At 41.3% G+C, this 24,314-nt stretch overlaps 1 protein-coding gene across 5 annotated transcripts in view; it reads right to left on the reverse strand.

Annotated features, from left to right (window-relative positions):
• The window catches only part of hdac8 (histone deacetylase 8), a 46,257-nt gene that overhangs the window by 725 nt on the left and 21,218 nt on the right, over positions 1-24,314 (reverse strand). For 3 of the 5 annotated variants that reach the window (XM_052460023.1, XM_052460022.1, XM_035783962.2), the window contains exons 10-11: positions 22,176-22,281; positions 6,497-6,648 (exon numbers count right to left, since the gene is read on the reverse strand). In XM_052460023.1, the coding sequence (XP_052315983.1) occupies positions 6,626-6,648; positions 22,176-22,281 (129 nt within the window). In that variant the 3' untranslated portion in view covers positions 6,497-6,625. Of the gene's footprint in view, positions 1-6,496; positions 6,649-22,175; positions 22,282-24,314 lie in introns of those variants that run through there. The other 2 variants (XM_035783963.2, XM_035783964.2) reach the window with 2 other exon arrangements.

Genomic DNA, 24,314 nt, shown 5'->3' on the forward strand with positions numbered 1-24,314 from the left:
TGCGTGCATGTTTGCGTGAAAGAGGGACACACACGTCCAGTCATGAGGCTGTCATTTTAGGCAGTTAATCGCTTAATTGTATGTGCTGATCTACTGGAACCCCCTTCCTGAGACACACACTCATCCAACCCCCTTCCTGCCCCAGCCCATATTTAGGGAGAGGATAATTGCTACAGGCATGCATGCAGCTGCACTAGGCCTATAGAACACACACACACCCGTCATCTTCTGTGGCCTGCCATTGACAGCTGTTTGGTATTCACCACTTTGTGTGTGTTCTCTGGTCCTTTGTGTTCATTATTCATTGGATGATTACTGTCAGAGGCAGACTGACTGCACATGGTTCCTTAACACAACAGCTTTCTATTACACTGATGATGCTGACGAGAAGAAAGACAGACCGATGGGAGGAAGGAGAGACACTGGGCCATGTTCAAATATCAGTGGTGGAACAAGTACCCAATTGTCATACTTGAGTAAAAGTAAAAAGATACCTTAATAGAAAATGGCTGAAGTAAAAGTGAAAGTTTACCCAGTAAAATACTACTGGTGTAAAAGTCAAAGTATTTGGTTGTAAACCAGACGGCACAATGTAGTCTTTTTTTATTGGCGGATAGCCAGGGGAACACTTCAACAAAGCATTTGTGTTTAGTGAGTCTGCCAGATCAGAGGCAGTAGGGATGACCAGGGATGTTCTCTAGATAAGTGTGCGAATTTGACCATTTCTGTCAAAATGTAACAAGTACTTCTGGGTGACAGGGAAAATGTATGGAGTAAAAAGTACATTCTTTTCTTGAGGAATGTAGAGCAGTAAAAGTTGTACAAATTCTAAATAGTAAAGACACCCCAAAAAACTACTTAAGCAGTACTTTAAAGTATTTTTACTTAAGTACTTTAAACCACTGTCAAATATCCTTCCATTTATATCCGTGATTATGCCTTCCTCAAGGAAGGAGAATGCGTTTTGAAAGTATTCCAACAGAGCCTATTGAAGTGGTATGTGTCTCACTAAACTGCTTCATTGAAACCTATTGCCAAGAAGACAAACTGTTGATTGAATAGCTTACCTTAGTCAATTAGCAAGGCTAGTATATTTAGCCTATATAAACTAAGCACATTATGTCAGACAATCACTATAGAAGTCACTTGGAACAGGTTTTCAGTAATATGGTTAATCATACCGGTGGACTTGAGGGTCAGACCAGAAAAGGGAATAAAATGCGTCTCATCTCTCCCAACAACGGCGGTGTCAATTACCATGCGTGACGAACAAATTGAAACGTCTATCTGCGCACACACACCTTCACCATATGCTGAGGCTTAGCATGGCCACTTGTTTTAATTGAATCAACACATTTAACTATGGGGTGGAGGAAACAACGCAGAAAGGATATTTAATCGCCCTACAAAATGCCAGCCTACTTTGCATAACACATATAGGCTAACTCATGTTTGAGACAAATCTTTTTTGACCCTATTTGCAAATTTGGTCAAATTGACTAAATAGCTTATTCAAAAGCAGGCTTTTAGGAGATGAATGTTATTGAGTAGTGTCATAAATCGTTCAAATAGCGCGTAAAATGTATTTCATTTCAGGGTGTAGGCAAACTTCAGAATGCAGATCGGGAAACTGGAAAAACATTTTAAAAAACAAGTGTTTGGCGAATACAAGTACACACTCTGCCTTATTGCTCTGCGAAAGAAAACAAATAGTAAAGCAAACCATGGGCAATGTCAAATAAACATTAGCCTAACGCATAACTTACAAATAGCATTAACAGAAAATGTATACAAGCAACCAAGAACAAACCTTTTAGAAAAAACGTTCAGCACAGCAGAGAAGATCCGTGTGTGGAGAGGATTGGTGAGATGTCTAATGAACCCAAAATCAACTCGCAAAACCACACCAGCAAGTAAATGTTTTGTCATCAACTAAAACGTTTGTTAATAGTTGTCTATATTTAGCAAGTCATCCGTTAGGTCCTGTTAAACTGTAGCCATAAAGTAATCGGTTGTGGATCAGGACATTGTCCCCGTGCAGCGTCTCGCCTTCACTCTCAATTTCTCTCTAGACTGGACGAGTCGGGCAGAGTTCCCTCGATGGTGTTGTTACTGAATCTAAAGGATTATTCATTCGCTCACTCACTCACTCGCACACACACTCGACCCTCAAGAAGCGGCGGGCGAAGTGCGTTTGTGGCTGGACAGCATCAAAATCCCGGCCAAGAGTATGAAGAGAATCGGACAGACGCACAAGGGCTATCGCCCAACAAACAGTTCGGTTAATTCCAGTACCTTAGTGATCCAGTTTCCATAGTTTCCGTGTGCCCGTCATGAAAGCGCTCAACTGAGGCAGATGTTCTTTATTCTCAAGAGCGAGCGCCTTTCTCTACAATCACAGATCAAATAGTGTTCTATTCTATTCTCAACAGCCATCTCACTGATTATCATTCATGAGGGAACGCATAGCCCCAACACCCCTCAATGCACTTGAAACAATAACTGATGATTTGCACAACATAAAATGTGACACCAAAATGAAAAACAGTGTGGGCCAACACACTCGCACTAGCCTACGTAGACAGACACCGTGGATGCTGTCATCAATTAGGTAGGCCTATTTAATATTTTAAAGTCCTCTGTTACAACTATAGGTCAAATAACTCATGTCGTGAAATGACAGACCTAAACATTTCCCAAAATTCGAGGTTGTCCTATCAACCCAGACCCATTGATAACAGCCCTTTTTCAGATCCTCTGTTCATTCATGCATTGATTTTTAACAATTCGTCTCAATATTGTCAGAGAGAGAAAAGAAAACATGCCAATGCACCTTCTTTTAAAACACCACGCGCCTTAATTCCTTTTCAGTTAACCACATAAAGGCTTGCGAGCATCTGTCTTTATTGTGGTCAAGTCCCGTCAGTGCGCGGGGACAGTTCTCATGTAGATGAGGCTCGAGCATGATGTATGGAAATACGGGGAGTCCTCTTTCTCCCCAGTGAGAAAACGTTATGCAAATGAGACGAACGGTTTTCAATTTCCCTCTTGAATGTAAAACTTAAAAAAAACGGGTAAAAACAGACCGTCCCACATAAACGCAAATTAACGTCAGCTTGTAATGTTCAACAACTCTCCTTTGATACATTTTTTTTTGCAAGCCTAGTTATATAATAGACTGAACCCTAAAGCAAACACTTATCTTATGACAAAACATTTCATAATCTAAAAAGGTCAACTAATGTCGTATTCAAATCAAATGATGACATCCTATGGAGGGAAACATTATGTTTTGCATAAAATGTCGTTGGGAAGGCCTGATGCAGTCAGTCTAGTCGTCATACAGGACATGGCAGGCAGGTGTGCTATTCAACAGCATGAATAGAGTTGGGAGTTTGATTTCAGGCTGGGGAGGAGAGTAAACGTTCTTATCTATACACAAGGCTCTGAGTTTCTTTAGTGAAGCTGTCAAGCAGATAGGATGTGTATGGTTAATGTATGGAAGCCATGCCTTTTCTCAATTGGATTTGCGCAACTCCTGCGTCCTCTTTACTTTGCCCTCTCTTGCCTCCCTTTCCCTAAGTCAGCAAAACTTAAGCAGCTGGTTAGGATAATTAAGGTAGTAGGTTAGGAAAAGTGTTAGGGTTAGCTAAAATTATTTCCGACTTGACTTGAATATGTAAACTGACATCACTTTCACATTAGCGGCATCCCTTCTAGACATGCCCGCGCTTCATCTGTTGAATTACATTTACAGTGGTGGAGCCCAAAATAAGTGAAAAGTGATTAAAGACTAATTAAATTAGTTGTGTAGGACATTTCAAAGGCACAATAAGTGCCATATTGTTTTTAAACGTGTGTATGCTTTTCCCAACAACAAAAAAGAAGCTAAATCAAAAGGGGGTGTGGCAGATTTCAAAACTCTTACAAAAATGACAACTTGATGAAAGGTGGCTATCAAGGAGGGAAGGACACTCATCCTTCGCCTACTAACGAATTGTCATCACCACCTGACCACTTATCGGTTTCTGCATTTTTGGTTGGCAAAGGACTGATAATTTGGCCATATTGCCAATCCAAAAATAAAGTGATATGCCATGCAACAGCTCTATGCCAAATGTTCAAAATTGTCTTTAGGAAATCTGAGGAATTATCAATGTTTTAAATAGAGAAACAGTATGTCTTAAAATATTTTTGGGAATCCAGCTCCCTAGCCCCTGAAGTTGTCTTGTTCTGGTCTCCATGCAATGTCATATGGGGAGTTTGGGGGAGGAGGTGGAAGACAGAACTACCCTACTCTGTCTAAATTCATACTTTTTACTGAGTCTTTGCGCAATAGGCTGTCACAGAGCTGTTTACAAGATAGGAGTTTCAATCAGTTTCGTCTTTCCTCCGAACCCATAAACAGACTAATGAGTTTCACATGCACTCGGAGGAAAACCACAACTCTGACCACAGAATCCATAAAGTGTGTGTGTGTTTGTCGGTGAGTGTGCGTACTCTGTGTGTGTGTTCTGGTTGTGGTCATAATGTTTAAATGAAATCCATAAAGATCACACAGAACTTCTGTTCCACACATGGAACCCACTTTGATTCCCCACCTCTAGGCAGCATCCAAAATGGCACTATATTCCCATAGGGCTCCAGTCAAAAGTACAAGTAGTGCACTATAGCGAACAGTGTCATTTGGGACACAGACCTACATTTGGTGAGTTTCCTATACTGGATGTGATTGAAGCTCATGTTTTAATCAGTTTGTAAAAGAAAAAAAATGTTATTTACACCATATAGAAGGCAAAGGTGAACCATAAAAAAAAGTTGTACTTTTGTGAAACCAAAAGCTAAATTATAAAAAACTGTTCTACACTCCTAATGTACTTACAGTTGAAAGTAAAACATGCGGTTTGAACAGGACTGAAATCAAATTTTCCCGATGCTTTCGCGTAAAAGATTTCATTAGACAAGAGATCAGATCATTGACATGCCACTTAAAAACACGCAGTCTGTACAATATATACTGAACAAAAATAAACATGTGTTGGTCCCATGTTTCATGAGCTGATATAAAAGGTCCCAGAAATTATCCATACGCACAAAAAGGCTTTTCTCTCAGATTTTGTATACAAATTTGTTTACATCCCTGTTACTGAGCATTTCTACTTAGCCAAAATATTCCATCCACCTGACAGGTGTGGCATATCAAGAAGCTAATTAAACAGCATGAACATTACACAGGTTCACCTTGTGCTGGGGAAAATAAAAGGCCACTAAAATGTGCAGTTTTGTCACGCAACAATGCCACAGATGTCTCAAGTTGAGGGAGCATGCAATTGGCATGCTGGCTGCAGGAATGTCCACCAGAGCTGTTGTCAGAGAATTGAATGTTAATTTCTCTACCATAAGCCGCCTCCGTCAATTTAGAGAATTTGGCAGTACAGCCAACCTGCATCACAACCGCAGACCTTGTAACCATGCCAGCCCAGGACCTCCACATAAGACTTATTCAGCGTCTGAAACCAGCCAACCGGACAGCTGATGAAACTGAGGATTATTTCTGTCTGTAATAAAGCCAGTTTGTGGGGAAAAACTCATTCTGATTGGCAGGGCCTGGCTCCCCAGTGGGTGGACCAGGCTCCCAAGAAGGGTGGGCCAATGCCCTCCCATGGCTGCGCCCCTGCTCAGTCATGTGAAATCCATAGATTAGGGTCCAATTTATTTAAATTGACTGATTTCCTTATGCGAACTGTATCTCAGTAAAATCTTTGAAATAGTTGCGCTTATATTTTTGTTCAGTTAAGAAAAATGCCCATATAAAGCTCTCAAAGTACTGCACTCATGTAGTGTAGATCATCTGTAGCACTAAGATCATAAAACATCAAAGTTCTTGTCAGGATACTCTATATGGGGTGTACGATTATCTTAATGCTGAAGATTATCTTTGTTTTTGGGAAACTCACCCCAGGGAGGCATGAACATACAGCACCAGGGAAGCAGCTAAAGAGGTAACACGAGCCCCCAACATGTCTGCTTTACTTGTTTAGCACAAATCTTAACATAGCCCATCCTAAATGTTCCCCACGCCTAAATATGTACACATTTAAGTCTAATATTACAACCCACCCATAGCCCAGGTTCTAAACTGAAAATTTAGAAGCAAAATATAACAAGGTAGGAATTCTGGGCCATGCAATCTTATTCATTATGATCTAAAAGGCTAAAATCATCTTCAAATTCTGATCCGAGTACAGCATTCATACTCAGACCCTTTGGGAATACGGGCCCTGGAAGCCATTTTTAGAGCAGATATCCTCAGTCTGGTCCATGGCTAGTCAAACCAGAATCTCCTCCCCACAGTTTAAAAAAAAACTATACAAAGACAAAACGGAAACAGCAAACCGGCAACATCAGCACCCTACCCTCCTCCTCGTCCCCTACAATAAAACATCCCCCTGGAAACATTCAAGTCATGTTTTTCCACAATTCTCCTGCTCCACCCCCCCCCACTCCAACATCTCCCTCTCCTCCCCGTTGGCAAAGGATGGAGCTCCAACATACGGTCTTCATCAGCCTGGTGTGTGTGTTCATTACCCCAGGAGGCCCTGATTGGAAACATGAGACTCTGCTCTTAAACCACATTCTTCAAATTCCCTGTAAACAACAGAGGGGAGGGGATGGAGGGCGGGAAAAACAGGGTTAAATTAATCATAGATACTTAGAAATAAGCACAATGAAAACACTCACGACACAAAGTCAAAACACACAGAAGAAAATGCATTAATTTCTCTCACATTGTGTCCATACAGAGCATGTACCCGCACACACACACCTCAGCCTCGTCATCAGTGACAGCGTTAGCATGCCGCTAAGTGTGGACAGAAGTGCTGTCAGTGATAATTCAGATTTATCTGTAGATGAAAGGAGATGTAACCTCCTGTTAGCCTGGTTTAGATAAGAGGGAGGTGTGTATGTGTGTGCGGGAGGAGTAGCCTAGCGGTGACTAAGAGTTCACTTGTCTAAATGTAATGTAAACTCAGCAAAAAAAGAAACGTCCTCTCACTGTAAACTGTGTTTATTTTCAGCAAACTTAATGTGTACATAATTGTATGAACATAAGATTCAACAACAGACAAACTGAACAACTTCCAGACATGTGACTAACAAATGGAATAATGTGTTCCTGAACAAATGGGGGAGGGTGTCAAAATCAAAAGTAACATTCAGCATCTGGTGTGGCCACCAGTTGCATTAAGTACTGCAGTGCATCTCCTCATGGACTGCAGCAGATTAGCCAGTTCCTGCTGTGAGATGTTACCCCACTCTTCCACCAAGGCACTGGCAAGTTCCCAGACATTTCTGGGGGTGGCCCTAGCCCTCACCCTCCGATTCAACAGGTCCCGGACGTGCTCAATGGGATTGAGATCCGGGCTCTTCACTGGCCATGGCAGAACACTGACATTCCTTTCTTGTATGAAATTGCGCACAGAACAAGCAGTATGGCTGGTGTCATTGTCATGCTGGAGGTTCATGTCAGGATGAGCCTGCAAGAAGGGTACCCTGCAAAGCACAGCGTTGAGATTGAGCTTGTCATTGCAGGTAGTCCGATGATGCTGTCACACACCACCCCAGACCATGATGGACCCTCCACCTCCAAATCGATCCCGCTCCAGAGTACAGGCCTTGGTGTAGCACTCATTCCTTTGACGATAAATGCGAATCTGACCATCACCCCTTGTGAGACAGAACTGTGACTCGTCAGTGAAGAGCACTTTTTGCCAGTCCTGTCTGGTTTGTGCCCATAGGCAACGTTGTTGCCGGTGATGTCTGGTGAGGACCTGCCTAACAACAGGCCTACAAGCCTGCAGTCCAGCCTCAGCCTATTGCGGATAGTCCAGGCACTGACGGCGGGATTGTGCGTTCCTGGTGTAACTCGGGCAGTTGTTGATGCCATCCTGTACCTGTCCCGCAGGTGTGATGTTCAGATGTACCAATTCTGTGCAGGTGTCGTTATACGTGGTCTGCCACTGCGAGGACGATCAGCTGTCCGTCCTGTCTCCCTGTAGCGCAGTCTTCGGCGTCTCACAGTAAGGACATTGCAATTTATTGCCCTGGCCATATCTGCAGTCCTCGTGTCCTTGCAGCATGCCTAAGGCATGTTCACGCAGATGAGCAGGGACCCTGGGTATCTTTCTTTTGGTTTTTTAGAGTCAGTAGAAAGGCCTCTTTAGTGTCCTAACTTCTCATAACTGTGACCTTAATTGCATTAAAAGCATGGGAAACCATGTTTAAACCCTTCACAATGAAGATCTGTGAAGTTATTTGTTTTTTACAAATTATCTTTCAAAGACGGTCCTGAAAAAGGGATGTTTCTTTTTTTGCTGAGTTTGTTCGTTCAGCGATTCATTGTCTGTCGTAACGAGGAAGAAAGAGAACGCGGATGCAACATGCAACAATTTCAAAGATTTTACTCAGTTACAGTTCATATAACAAAATAAGTCAATTGAAATAAATTAATTAGGCCCTAATCTATGGATTTTACATGACTGGGAATACAGATATGCATTTGTTGGTCACAGATAAAAGGTAGGGGCGTAGATCAGAAAACCAGTCAGTATCTGGTGTGACCACCATTTCGTCATTCAGCGCGACATCTCCATCGCATAGAGTTGATCAGGCTGTTGATTGTGGTCTGTGGAATGTTGTCCCACTCCTCTTCAATGGATGTGTGAAGTTGCTGGATACTGGCGGGAACTGGAAGACATTGTCTTACACGTTGATCCAGAGCATCCCAAACATGCTCAATGGGTGACATGTCTGGTGAGTATGCAGGCCATGGAAGAACTGGGACATTTTCAGCTTCCAGGAATTGCGTACAGATCCTGTGACATGGGGCTGTGCATTAGTCATGCTGAAACATGAGGTGATGGCGGCAGATGAATGTTATTAAGTGCATTCAAATTGCCATTGACAAAATGCAATTGTTTCAATGTCCGTAGATTATGCCTGCCCATACCATAACCCCACCACCATGGGGCACTCTGTTCACGTCAGCAAACAGCTCACCCACACAACGCTATACACGCAGTCTGCCATCCGCCCAGTACAGCTGAAACCGGGATTCATCCGTGAAGATCACACTTCTCCAATGTGCCAGTGGCCATCAAAGGTGAGCATTGGCCACTGAAGTCAGTTACGACCCTCGTAAGGACTGCAAGCACGCAGATGAGTTTCCTCTGAGACAGTTTCTGTCAGTTTGTGCAGAATTTCTTTGGTTGTGCAAACCCACAGTTTATAATTAGCTGTCCGGGTAGCTGGTCTCCGACGATCCCGGATGTGGAGGTGGCGTGGTTATACAGTGCATTCGCAAAGTATTAAGACTTCTTCCACATGTTTTCCCCTCAATCTATACACAATACCCCATAATGACAAAGTGAAAACAGGAATACGTTATCTGCGTTAGTATTCAGAAACTTTGCTATGAGTATAAATTGAGCTCAAGTGCATCGTGCTTTCATTGATCATCCTTGAGATGTTTCTACAAAACTTTGAGTACACCTATGGTAAATTCAAACTAATTGGACACGATATGGAAAGGCACACACCGGTCTATATAAAAAGGTCCCACAGTTGACAGTGCATGTCAGAGCAAAAACCAAGCCATGAGGTCGAAGGAATTGTCCATAGAGCTCTGAGACAGGATTGTGTCGAGGCACAGATCTGGGGAAGGGTAAGAAAAACGTCTGCAGCATTGAACGTCCTCAAGAATACAGTGGCCTCCATCATTCTTAAATGGAAGTAGTATGGAACCACCAAGACTCTTCCTAGAGCTGGCCGCCAGGCCAAACTGAGCAATTGGGGGAGAAGGGCCTTGATTATGGAGGTGACCAAGAACCCAATGTCACAGACAGAGCTCCAGAGTTCCTCTGTGGAGATGGGAGAACCTTCCAGAAGGACAACCATCTCTGCAGCACTCCACCAATCAGGCCTTTATGGTAGAATGGCCAGACGGAAGCCAGTCCTCAGTAAGAGGCACATGACAGCCTGCTTGGAGTTTGCCAAAAGGCACCTAAAAGGACTGACCATGAGAAGCAAGATTCTGGTTTGATGAAACCAAAATTGAACTCTTTAGCCTGAATGCATCACGTCTGGAGGAAACCTGGCACCATCCCTACGGTGAAGCATGGTGGTGAAAGCAAAATGCTGGGGGATGTTTTCAGTGGCAGGGTCTGGGAGACTCGTCAGGATTGAGGGAAAGATGAACGGAGCAAAGTATGGAGAGATCCTTGATGAAAATCTGCTCGAGAGCGCTCAGGACCTCAGACTGGGGCGAAGATTCACCTTCCAACAGTACAACGACCCTAAGCACACAGCCAAGACAATACAGGAGTGGCTTAGGGACAAGTCTCTGAATGTCCTTGAGTGGCCCAGCCAGAGCTCGGACACCTCTGGAGAGACCTGAAAATAGCTGTGCAGCGACACTCCCCATTCAACCTCACAAAGCTTGAGAGGATCTGCAAAGGGGAGAAACTCCCCAAATACAAGTTTGTAGCATTATACCAAAGAAGACTCAAGGCTGTAATTGCTGCCAAAGGTGCTTCAACAAAGTACTGAGTAAAGGGTCTGAATACTTAGGTAAATGTGATTAGTTTATTTTTAATACATTTGCAAAAATGTATAAAAAAAATGTTTTGCCTTGGCATTATGGGGCATGTTGTATAGAATAAGTATTTTATCATTAAAAAAAAAATCAATTTTAGATTAAGGCTGTAACGTCACAAAATGTGGAAAAAGACCAGGGGTCAGAATACCTCCTGAATGTACTGTACGTGGTCTGCAGTTGAGGCCGGTTGGACGTACTGCCAAATTCTCTAAAACGACATTGGAGGCAGCTTACGGTAGAGAAATTAACATTCAATTCTGGCAACAGCTCTGGTGGACATTCCTGTAGTCAGCATGCCCAATTGCATGCGCCCTAAGAACTTCAGCCATCTGTGGCATTGTGTTGTGTGACAAAACTGCACAGTTTAGAGTGGCTGTTTATTGTTCCCAGCACATAGTGCACCTGTGTAATGATCATGGTGTTTAATCAACTTCTAAATATGTCACACCTGTTAGGTGGGTGGATTATCTTGACAATAAATGCTCAATAACAGGTATGTAAAAAAAATGTGTGAACAAAATTAGAGAAATACGCTTTTTGGTGTATGGGAAATATCTGGGATATTTAATTTTAGCTCATTAAAACATGGGACCAACACTTTACATGTTGCATTTATTTTTAAAAAGTCAGTGTATGTGGAGACTGAGCATCCAGTACCAGGGTTGAAAAAAAACTACATTCCAGATGCAACAAATTATTTGTGTTGTCTGTCTACACTGCATTCTCCCTCTGTGATGTGTGTGTGTGTGTGTGTGCGCAGGTGTACTGCAGCAGTTCCCCAGACGGACAGTTATTCAAAATGCAAAACGTATAAGTGATGTACTTCCTCAGCAAGAACAGATATGCAAATGAGGAAACAGAATAGGTAAATACACAAAGGTAACACTTCACTTGCATAAAATGGTGATAGAGAGCTTATTTCCAACCAATGAATAACCAGCCACACACTTTACAGCATTTGTCTTGTGTCTCCATCTGTAGCTTTCAATATCATGTTTCAGAGCGATGCATGTCTGAATATGGTTAGGTAAACACTGTGATTGCATAGCGATGGTGAATATGTGTTGAATAGAAGGGGCAGGTCAAACACGTCAGTGTCTATACAGACAATGCTGCTTTGATTTCCTATTATTAACAGGCTGTTTCACGTTTAACCAACAAAAGCTGTGAGAATGACAATCATACACTCATACAATGCCTTCAGAAAGTATTCATACCCCTCTTCTTAATCTACATTTTGTTGTGTTAGAGCCGGAATTCAAAATGGATTAAATAGATTCTCACCCATCTACACAATATCCCAAAGTGAAAACATGGTTTAGAAATGTTAGCACATTTATTGAAAACTAAATACAGAAATTGAATTTACATAAGTATTCACACCCCTGAGTCAATACACGTTAGTATCTTCGGCAGCGATCACAGCTGTGAGTCCCTAAGCGCTTTGCACACCTGGATTGTACTAAATTTGCACATTATTATTACAATTATTTAAAAACGGACAAGTTGGTTATTGATCATTGCTAGACAGCAATTTAAGTCTTGCCAAAGATTTAAGCCGATTTAAGTGAAAACTAGTCCAACAGTTAACTCCAGCATATATTTATATTTGGCCTTGTATTTTTTAGGTTATTGTCCTGCTGAAAGGTGAATTTGTCCCCCAGTGTCTCTTGGAAAGCAGACAATCAGGTTTTCCTCTAGGATTTTTCTTGTGTTTGCTCTATTCTGTTTCTTTTCATCCTTATACTCCCTAGTCCTTGCCGATGACAAGCATACCCATAACATGATGCAGCCACCACCATGCTTGAAAATATGAAAAGTGATACTCAGTGATGTGTTGTATTTGCCCCAAACATAGCGTTTTGTAATCTGGACATAAAGTCCATTTCTTTGCCACATTTTTCAGTTTTACTTAAGTGCCTTATTGCAAAACAGGATGTGTGTTTTAGAATATTTTTTATTCTGTACAGGATTCCTTTTATTTTTTTCTGTCATTTAGGTTAGTATTGGAGTAACTAATGTTGTTGATCTATCCTCAGTTGTCCTATCATAGCCATTAAACCCTGTTTCAAAGTCACCATTTGCCTCATGGTGAAATCCTTGTGGTTTCTTTCCTCTCCAGCAATTTAGTTCAGAAGGACGCCTGCGTCTTTGTACTTACTGGGTGAATTGAGTGTAATCCAAAGTGTAATTTGTAACTTCACCATGCTCCAAGGGATATTCAAATGTAAGCTTTATTTTAATTTTTACCGGTCTACCAATATGTGCCGTTCTTTGTGAGGCACTTGAAAAACTCCCTGGTTTTGTGGTGAATCTGTGCTTGAAATTCACTGCTCGGCTGAGGGACCATACTGATAATTGTGTGTATGGTGTAGTTATTCAAAAATCATGGTAATCGCTATTATTGCACAGAGTCCATGTAAGCAAATCTTTACTCATGGATGTATTTAGGCTTGGGATAACAAAGGGGTTGAATACTTACTGACAAAAGACAAAGCTTTTCATTTTTTATTAATAAGTAAATAAAAATCTAAAAACATAATTCCACTTTGACATTATAGGGTATTGTGTGAAGGTCAGTGACACAAAATATCAATTTAATCAATGTTAAATGCAGGATGTACCAATACGTGGAAAAATTCAGGGGTGTGAATACTTTCTGAAGACACCATATAGATTGTTTTTTGACAAACAACCGTTTTATAGAGGCACGGTTTGGTTTCCTATTTGTTTGCATTGCAGTGTGTGTGTGGTAAACCCATCATTATAGAAAGTCCTGTTGCTTATGCTTAAAAGCCAGCCTGAGCTAACAGACTAGGGGGTTTGCTTAGCAGTGTGTGTGTGCGCGCATACACACACACTTGCACTGCCCAAGCATCCATTCCAATCAGCGCCTGGCAAAAAGCAACCATGTTTTCTATCCCTCTCTATTTTTAAACAGAGCTCAGAGTCTCGTAAATGTCCCCCAGATGTTGTTTGGAAATTCCGGTAAAGTGACGAGCAGTGAGCAGAGGTATTTACTACTTGTGCGTTAATCAATCGCAGCTCGTATTCGACAACTCTCTGGGAGCAAAGTGTTTGTCATGTTATCTCACACACGTTTATCATCTCCTGCAACATTAATGAGAAAGCTGTCGGAGCTCTCACAACATTAAAATATACACTACCGTTCAAAAGTTTGGGGTCACTTAGAAATGTTCTTGTTTTTGTCCATTAAAATAACATCAAATTGATCACAAATATAGTGTAGACATTGTTAATATTGCAAATGACTATGGTATCTGGAAACAGCAGATTTTTTAAAATGGAATATCTACATAGGCATACAGAGGCCCATTATCAGCAACCATCACTCCTGTGTTCCAATGGCACATTGTGTTAGCTAATCAAAGTTTAACATTTTAAAAGGCTAATTGATCATTAGAAAACTATTTTGCAATTATGTTAGCACAGCTGAAAACTGCTGTGCTTATTAAAGAAGTAATAAAACTGGCCTTCTTTAGACTAGTTGAGTATCTGGAGCATCAGAATTTGTGGGTTCGATTACAGGCTCAAAATGGCCCGAAACAAAGAATTTCTTCTGAAACTCGTCAGTCTATTCTTGTTCTGAGAAATGAAGGCTATTCCATAAGAGAAAATACCAAGAAACTGAAGATCTCGTACAACGCTATGGACTACTCCCTTCACAGAACAGCGCAAGCTGGATCTAACCAGAATAGAAAGAGGACAAGTACATTTAGTGTCTAGTTTGAGAAACAGACGCCTCAAGTCCTCAACTTGCAGCTTCATTAAATAGTACCTTTTAGCCACGACTGTTTATGCATGTGTACAAACACCTGCATGACATCAGTCTCAGGCAAACCGGCATTAGTTGTAAAAACACTGCCCCTCAGTGTAATTCAAATGTACTTTTTATTAGTATTTTCTTACTTTTATCTTTGACCATCTTTCTATCTCCCACACAGCAACTCCACTCCCACTTGTCTCCAGTTCCACATACCAACCCTCAGCCCATTCCATATATCTCCAGCTATCCCACTTCGGGTTTCTACGCAACACATATCTTTCAACTATGCCGTGATGTTTAACGTACAATTTCAATCTATCTAATCCACAGATTGCGAGTTGAAGATAAATATTTTTACTAAGAGTATTAGTAATTGACTGACATCTCTCCAGATGTTCTAACAGTACTATTTCTTAGGTCAATTTTAGATCAATGCTATGCATTTTCAGCCATTCCTGAACCGGAGACCAGAAACAGGCTACCCGAGGGCAATACCAAAATAAATGGGTCTACTGATTCTGTATTCTCAATCTGCAGAGCGTCGATGACTTTGTCCCAAATATTCAACATTTTGTTGGAGGCAAGAATTCTATATAGTAATTTTAGCTGAAAAAGCACAAAGTCTTGAATCTTGCATAGTTTTATCTATCAACTCATACACCCTGTCCCATGGAATTGGTACATCAAAAATCTCTTCCCAACTATTTTGCGATCTGTATGGCACAGTTGTCAACATCCTGGTCCTCAAATGAAACTGGTATACTTCCCTATTTATGCTATTTTTATTCCTCTGCCAATTTTGATCTTTTGTATTGGGCAGACAGACCAGATCCCTACCTCCTCCCGCTGCCACCTGCCTCCTCCATTTTTGGGGTAATGCTGTAATATAATATAATAATAATAATATATGCCATTTAGCAGACGCTTTTATCCAAAGCGACTTACAGTCATGTGTGCATACATTCTACGTATGGGTGGTCCCGGGAATCGAACCCACTACCCTGGCGTTACAAGCGCCATGCTCTACCAACTGTGCTACAGAAGGACCATCAATTCGTTGTACTCTTGGATTGAGCAGACCTTCCCGTACAATTCTGATAACTCCATGAAGGACATAACTCTACCATTCCAATTTACAATATAATTTACAAAACAAAATACTCTTTTCAAACATCTTTCTCATATATACAGGTATTTTCTCAGCCATAATATTTGTTGTATCTTTTCAGGGGGATGAAATTGAACTTGTAGCCAGCTCTGCAATGCTTGTTTGAAAAACTGAGAAAAGTATAATTTTCAATTAATCGAAAATGAGACATGGCAATCTGCATAGGCAAATTTCCCAAAAAATGTTTAAACCTTTAACTAGGCAAGTCAGTTTAGAACAAATTCTTATTTTCAATGACGGCCTAGGAACAGTGGGTTAACTGCCTGTTCAGGGGCAGAACGACAGATTTGTACCATGTCAGCTCGGGGGTTTGAACTTGCAACATTCTACTTGAGAACCATTTAGGGTTCAAATAAAAGTTGAATGAGTGAGGTTAAGTGCTTTTATATTTAATAATCTCAACCCACCAAATTCATATTCATTATATAGATAGACAAAATAAAATGTGCCTGGTTTTAGCGTCCCAGATAAAGCTAAATATTTTTTTCTCATATGATTTGCAAAACAAATCATCTGGAGTATGCAGCGCCATAAGCAAGTGAGTAAACTGATAGGACTAAGGAGTTAAATCAGGGCAATTGTTCCATAAATAGACAGATATTTACCTCTCCATGGTTGCAGGATCTTGTCTATTTTTACAAGTTTTCAATTAAAATTCAATTTGGGGAGCTTATTTATCTCTTTTGTGATATGAACGCTGAGTATGTCTACTTCACCATCAGCCCATTTTACAGGTAAACTGCAGGGTAATGTAAAAGTTGTCTTTTTTTAAAGATCCAATACGCAATATTGTACACTTATCATAATTAGGTTTTAGTCCAGAGAGCACAGAAAAGTTTAGATCTTTAACGAGACATTGCAGGGATCTAGCTTGCGGACTTAATATAAAACTTGAGTCATCGGCATACCTTTGTTTTTAAGCCTTGGATTTCTAATCTTCTAAATGTTGTTATTGGATCTGATTTTAATAGCTAGCATTTCGATGGCCATTACGAATAGATATGGTGACCGTGGACACCCTTGTTTAACTCCTCTTGACAATTCAAAACTCTGAGAAGTAGCCGTTATTTACTATTTTACACCAGGGGTTGCTATACATTATTTTTTTACCCATTTCATAAGAGAATTACTGAAATTGAAAAAAATCCATGAATTTATAAATAAAATCCAGTCTTTATGAAATGCCTTTTCAAAATCCGCTATAAATACCATTCCAGCCTTCTTATACGTTTCATGATGTTCTATTATTTCTAGTAGTTGTAATACATAATCTCCAGTGTATTGTCCATGTAAAAAACCTGACTGATCAGGATGAACAATACCTGGTAAAACCCTTTTAATTCTGAGTGCTATGCATTTCACTAGTATTTTCGCATCACGAGATTGAAGCGGAAGGGGCTTCCAGTTTTTTTTATTTTAGATAGACTGGGTCTTTATATTTGCCATCTGGGTCTTGTTTTAATAATAGAGATATCAGACCTTCCAGCTGAGTACCTGACAGACTACCATTTCTATAGGAGTAGTTAAAATAATCAAAAAATACTTGATATACCTCCACTGGTATACCATCAATCTCTGAGATTTTTCAAGACTGAAAGTATTTAATAGCCTCAAAAAGGTCTTCCTCTAATTTGGCCATCGCACTAATCTTTCTGTACATTTGTTAATTTTCAATTTTTTATATTATTTGGAAAGAATTCCTTACCATAATCTTCATTCAGTGGGAGGATGAGACAGAAAAGAGAACATCTGCCTAAAATAATTATCCAGAGAATATTGTTTTTCATGGTCTGAGAGTCCTTTAGGTGCCCTTTGGCTAACTCCAAGTGGGCTGTCATGTGCCTTTTACTGAGGAGTGGCTTCCGTCTGGCCACTTGGTTCTTGGCCCTTCTCCCCCGATTGCTCAGTTTTGCTAGGTGACCAGCTCTAGGAAGAGTCTTGGTGGTTCCAAACTGCTTCCATTTAAGAATGATGGAGTCCACTGTGTTCTTGGGGACCCTTAATGCTGCAGAAAGTTATTGGTACTGTTCCCCAGATCTGTGCCTTGACACAATCATGTCTCAATCATGAGCTCTATCCTTTATATAGTGCACTCCTTTTGACCAGAGCTAAGGGCAATAGTCAAAAGTTGTGCACTACATAGGGAAAAGGGTGGATTGGTTTATCCGTGCCTTGGGAAATACACTACATGACCAAAAGTATGTAGACACCCGCTTGTCGAACATGTCATTACAAAATCATTTGTACCAATATTTTTATTTCACCTTTATTTAACTAGGCAAGTAAGGTAAGAACAACATCTTACTTACAATGACGGCCTAGGAACACTGGGTTAACTGCCTTGTTCAGTGGCAGAACGACAGATTTCTACCTTGTAAGCTTGTGGATTCGATCCAGCAACCTTTCAGTTACTGGTCCAACGCGCTAACATCAGTGGAAAGCCTACCTGCCGCCCCTCATGGGCATTTATGGAGTTGGTCCCCCCTTTGCTACTATAACAGCCTCCACTCTTCTGGGAAGGCGTTCCACTAGATGTTGGAACATTGCTGCGGGGACATGCTTTCATTCAGCCAAAGTACATTAGTGAGGTTAGGCAATGATAATGGGCGATTAGGCCTGGCGTGTAGTCGGCGTTCCAATTCATCCCAAAGGTATTCGATGGGGTTGAGGTCAGGGCTCTGTGCAGGCCAGTCAAGTTCTTTCACACCAATCTTGGCAAACCATTTCTGTATGGACCCCGCTTTATCAAACAGGAAAGGGCCTTTCTCAAACTGTTGCCGCAAAGTTGGAAAAATAGAATTGTCTAGAATGTCATTGTATTTCCCTTCACTTTTCACTAAGGGGCCTAACCATGAAAAACAGCACCAGAGCATTGTTCCTCGCCCACAAAACTTTACAGTTGACACTATGGATTGGGGCAGGTAGTGTTCTCCTGGCACCCACCAAATCCAGATTCATCCGTCGGACTACCAGATGGTGAAGCGTGATCCATCACTCCAGAGAATGCATTTCCACTGCTCCAGAGTCCAATGGAGGGAGCTTTACACCACCGCGGACGCTTGGCATTGCACATGATGATCTTAGGCTTGTGTGCAGCTGCTCGGCCAGAATTTTTTATGCACTATGCACTTCAGCGGTCCCATTCTGCTACCACTTGACGCCGTAGCCACTGTTGCTCATAGACGTTTCCACTTCACAATAACAGCGCTTACACAGCTGACCGGGGCAGCTCGAGCATGACAGAAAATTGACCAACTGACTTGTTGGAAAGGCGGCATCCTCCCTCTAACAGTGCCCCGTTGCAAGTCACGGAGCTCTTCGGTAAGGGCCATTCTACTGCCAATGTTTGCCGACATAGATTGAACAGACGTACAATCTTATACACCTGTCAGCAATGGGTGTGGCTGAAATAGCCGAATCCACTAATCTGAAGGCTCATAAACATGACTATGTGGTAAATAAACCGATAATCATCAGAGAGACGGCACGGCTCCTGCCGCTGCAGTGCGCCCAATAGAGACGGCAAAATAAATGGTTTTATTCCCTCCTGATTGTTGAAATCTTTCCAAAATGGCCACCAAGGACATTGGACAGACTTAAAAGTGTGATTTAAAGTTTGGTAATCATCTTCAGAAGGAAACTTCTGCAAGGCAGTCAGTCTCACACACACAAACAAGTCATTTTAATTCAGACTCCCCACGGGGCTCATAACTGCCCCTGGTCGCTCCACATAAAAGCTATTAAAACAAATCAACCTAAACGGCAAGACATGGTCTCTGTTGATGCTGTGTTAACTACAGCTGTGCAGTGGTGGTGATAGATGCTGGCATGCCACGGCTGGCATGCCATGCCAGGGCAGTGGACCGAAATTGTTAGGCCATAGTGTGCATTCGTGTGTCAAGACTCAAGCTCCCGGCTCATGGCGTGATAACCTAAGCCTGTGTGGTGCTGTGCGTCTGTTTCCAGGCCTGACAGACACAGTTCAAATGGTTTCCCTTGTTTGGGACCAATGGTTGTAATCATTGGTTTCCCTAGATTGGAAACTGCGGTAAACATTAGCTTCCAGTCTGCACTCTGGCACAGCTGTCTAGCAACCACATCCTGCTCTCAACTAGTACCACAGTTGTCTGTATGTGGTATGTTTCTCACACAACATGGTTGAAGGGGTGTGTGTTTTGTCGTCACATACACTTGGTAAAACCAAGAGCACCTGAACCCCCAGTCACAGAAAAAAATTAGGAAGAGCGGAGAGAAAAGAAAGGAACACAGGGAAGGAAGGACATCACCTTCATTTAAATGTATGGATTGAAATCCCATCAGAATAGGAGGAAAGGAAACAAGGGATCTCTGAACTGAAGGAGCAGATGTGACACTAGACCGACCGCACATTGTCTGCCTTTCATTTTACCGCTCCATCCCTCGGTCCATCCACTGATGGATCCGTGTTGTTTTCAACAGGTCAGTTGTCTGGTTCCATTTGGGTCCCTAGACACCATACGCTAGCTGCTACTCTCCAGCCTCCTACTCCCTAGCCAGGCCTGAAGACAGAGACACCCCCATACCTCCACTAATCACCCTGCTTCTACTCCCTAGCCCATAGTCTATCCCAACCAAACTACTGCTGGTCCCCCTGGAGTAGTGTAGTGTGGCTGTCAGCAGCATATACACCAAGAGACCACCACACACACCCCCTAACCAGAGTGAACGACAGGGTAGGGGGTGAGACAGGGGTCAACACTCCAGCACACATATACACAGACAAATCCGTGTGCAAATGTGTGTACATCGAAACTTGTTCATCCACATACAGATGTACCATCAAAATTGGACAATCTGAGTATTGAGTACGTTTCACTGTATGATGAATTTGTCTCTAACATTTCACCCCCCACTTTTCCAGTCGTAACAAAGAGAGTAGTGTTTGACATTCTGATTAACCGGAAACATTAAAACACACATCCGTGTTTTCACCACAGCCAGAACAGAACACACCAGGCCAGCAGGCTGACAAATGTTGGGCCTGTGCCCTCCCAAAGAAGAGGGGGTCAGGGAGTGTGTGTATATGTGGAGGTCGGGTGACGAGTTTTAGGTGAGGGGTAGATTTGTCTCCTTGGGGTGCTGACAACACCCCCTGCTGTGTTAAATGTGGGGGCCATATGGGGGCACACAAACATTTGTCACGAAACCCACATTTTTACTTCGATACCAGGTTGAGTATCATGACACTATATCATCACGATTTCATGGGGGAAAAAAAGCCAATGTCACAGATCGGTCATCATAAAGGAGGACCGATGCAATCTTCTAATTAATTAAAGTGCCTTTATTTGATCCAGACATCTTGAGTTCAATATAATTATATTTGAAATGTTTGATGTCAATTTTTCAAAAGAGCCAGGTATGCATTAATCAATCAATAATACAATCAATTTGATTTTTTACCAATCTAACTACACAATTGTAAATCTTTATTGATAAACTAGGTAAATCAAGACAGACTAAACCAATTCACTAGGAGTGTTTGCAGGCACTGAATTATTGAGCTTGTTTTGGCTGTTTTCATGGGGCTACAGATGAAAAATAATCTGTTTTCCTTCCATTTGGGACTCATTGTATTGTACTGATCAACACTTTCATAGAAGCAATTTCTTCTTTTGTTAAAGTGTGCACTGTCTCTAAGACCTAATGACATCATTCACACACCGTGAGAGAGACAGGAGAGAAGAAGTGAATTAATAACGTTTTCAGCAATACATTTGGTTTTTGGTGACAATCAGCTTTCAAATCAGCTTATTTTGAAACTTAATTACAAAGTATGAGGGTAGTGAACTGAAGCTAGCTTCAGCTGTAAGCTAGCAAGGAAATTTAGCCTACAACGCTGGAAGCTACCAGTATCTTCTTGCATTGTAAAGTGTCCTAGCCTGTAATGGACATTGTTTTGCAAACAGTAATTAATAGTTGCAAAGTTTATACATGCCGTATTGCATTATTCTAGGGTGTTTACTTCTGAGCAGCATGAGTGGGGAGCCAACATGATGCAGTCTAGACTCCCAGTGAGTGCAGTGGTTCCTCAGGACAGGCTAGAGCTAGCAATGAGTAAGTGGAGCAGGCACAGCGCAATAAGAGGACGGCTGCGCTATAAGAAAGAGTTGATCATCTCTATCAGTAGATATGAGACATTTGACAGAAGTACTGAAAGTAAGAAATTCTAGTACTGTACCGTTTTCATGTTCTAGTATAAAAAAAAGGGGAGGTTTTGGTATACTGTGCAACACTAACACACACACAGCGCTCTGGTCTTTTAATGTGTCTAAATAAACTGATTGTCTGGACATTTAAATAAAAAGAACCCTGTCCTTAAACTAAAGCAGTCCCATCGGGACTCAACAGTCAACAAAAGACACCATTTGGTGTATGTGTGAGAGAGTGGTCAAAGTTTGACCATTTGTTGCTTGCGAGTGGTTTCTCCAAGTGTCTGACCGTTATGTTTTTTGGTAGTGGTTGTGACGTAATTGCTAACGCTAGGGTGTGTGAGTTTAGACTGTGGTTACGCCGTCTGATACCTTTGATGGTGGAGATGACCTTGTCCAGCTGTTTGGTCTCATTGCGGTCCGGTCGACAGCTGGGACTGATCTCCAGAGAGTAATCAGGGCCGTATTCTGTGAAGAACTGAAGTAAACAACAACATAAACAAAAACAGTGAGAGTAGCGTGTTAACCACAATGTAGAACAGATTTAAACCAAATACAACAAGACTTGGGTTCAAATGTAAGAACTGGTACGGGAAACAAAGAGAGATGGTGCTAAATCAATGATTAGAACTGGTCTAGATACCAAACGTCCAACAGCAGAGAGAGGAGAGTTAATATGTCAAATCAAATCAAATTTTATTTGTCACATACACATGGTTAGCAGATGTTAATGCGAGTGTAGCGAAATGCTTGTGCTTCTAGTTCCGACAATGCAGTAATAACCAACAAGTATTCTAACTAACAATTCCAAAACTACTGTCTTATACACACAAGTGTAGGGGAGTAAAGAATATGTACATAAAGATATATGAATGAGTGATGGTACAGAGCGGCATAGGCAAGATACAGTAGATGGTATCGAGTACAGTATATACATATGAGATGATTATGTAAACAAAGTGGCATAGTTAAAGTGGCTAGTGATACACGTATTACATAAAGATGCAGTAGATGATAGAGTACAGTATATACATATGAGATGAATAACGTAGGGTATGTAAACTTGTTCTAGTATAAAAAAGGGGGAGGTTTTGGTAAGAACTAGAGGTCGACCGATTAATCGGAATGGGAAATCGATATTCTTGGGCGCCGATTTTTGTATATTTTTTTAACCTTTATTTACCTGGGTCAGTTAAGAACACAGGCCGTCATTGAAAATAAGAATGTGTTCTTAACTGACCCAGTTAAATTGCAGTAAGCCATGGTAAGTTGCTAGCTAGCATTAAACTTATCTTATAAAAAAACAATCAATCATAATCACTAGTTAACTACACATGGTTGATGATATTACTAGATATCATCTAGCGTGTCCTGCATTGCATATAATCTGACTGAGCATACAAGCATACAAGTATCTAAGTATCTGACTGAGCGGACAGCACTTTCGTGCGTTTTGCCAGCAGCTCTTTGTTGTGCGTCAAGCATTGCGCTGTTTATGACTTCAAGCCTACCAACTCCCGAGATGAGGCTGGTGTAACCGAAGTGAAATGTCTAGCTAGTTACCGCGCACTAATAGCGTTTCAAACTTCACTCGCTCTGAGCCTTCTAGTAGTTGTTCCCCTTGCTCTGCATGGGTAACGATGCTTCGATGGTGGATGTTGTTGTTGTGTTGCTGGTTCGAGCCCAGGGAGGAGCGAGGAGAGGGACTGAAGCTATACTGTTACACTGGCAATACTAAAGTGCCTATAAGAACATCCAATAGTCAAAGGTTAATGAAATACAAATGGTATAGAGGTAAACAGTCCTATAATTCGTATAATAACTACAACCTAAAAATTCTTACCTGGGAATATTGAAGACTCGTGTTAAAAGGAACCACCAACTTTCATATGTTCTCATGTTCTGAGCAAGGAACTGAAACGTTAGCTTTCTTACATAGCACATATTGCACTTTCACTTTCTTCTCCCACACTGTTTTTGCATTGTTTAAACCAAATGGAACAGGTTTCATTATTTACTTGAGGCTAAATTGATTTTATTGATGTATTATATTAAGTTAAAAATCAGTGTTCATTCAGTATGGTTGTAATTGTCATGATTACAAATTTAAAAAATAATGTACATTTTAAATCGGTATCGGCGGTGAAAAATCATATTCGGTCGACCTCTAGTAAGAACTGGTCCAGGAAATGAACAAACAAGAGATGCATTAGCCACAGTGCAGAACTGGTCTAGGAATCAAACATCCACAAACAAGCATTGAGATGTGAAGATCTGATCTAGGAACAGAAGCCAAACACTACAAACACCACTTCAAAACAACTGAAGGGAGTAAAATGTTACATGTTAAGTTAAGAACTGATTCAGGAAAGACAAAACGGAAGCAAACACAGAGCCAGAATTAACCACAACAGAGTCACTTTGAGGGAACTTTGCAAGTGAAAGACATGATGAAGCAGCAAGACATTATTTCATTTCAAACAGATGCTATCTTATTGAGACAAACAAAGA

This window comes from Oncorhynchus keta, chromosome 13, assembly GCF_023373465.1.
Source record: "Oncorhynchus keta strain PuntledgeMale-10-30-2019 chromosome 13, Oket_V2, whole genome shotgun sequence".
NCBI lineage: Eukaryota > Metazoa > Chordata > Actinopteri > Salmoniformes > Salmonidae > Oncorhynchus > Oncorhynchus keta.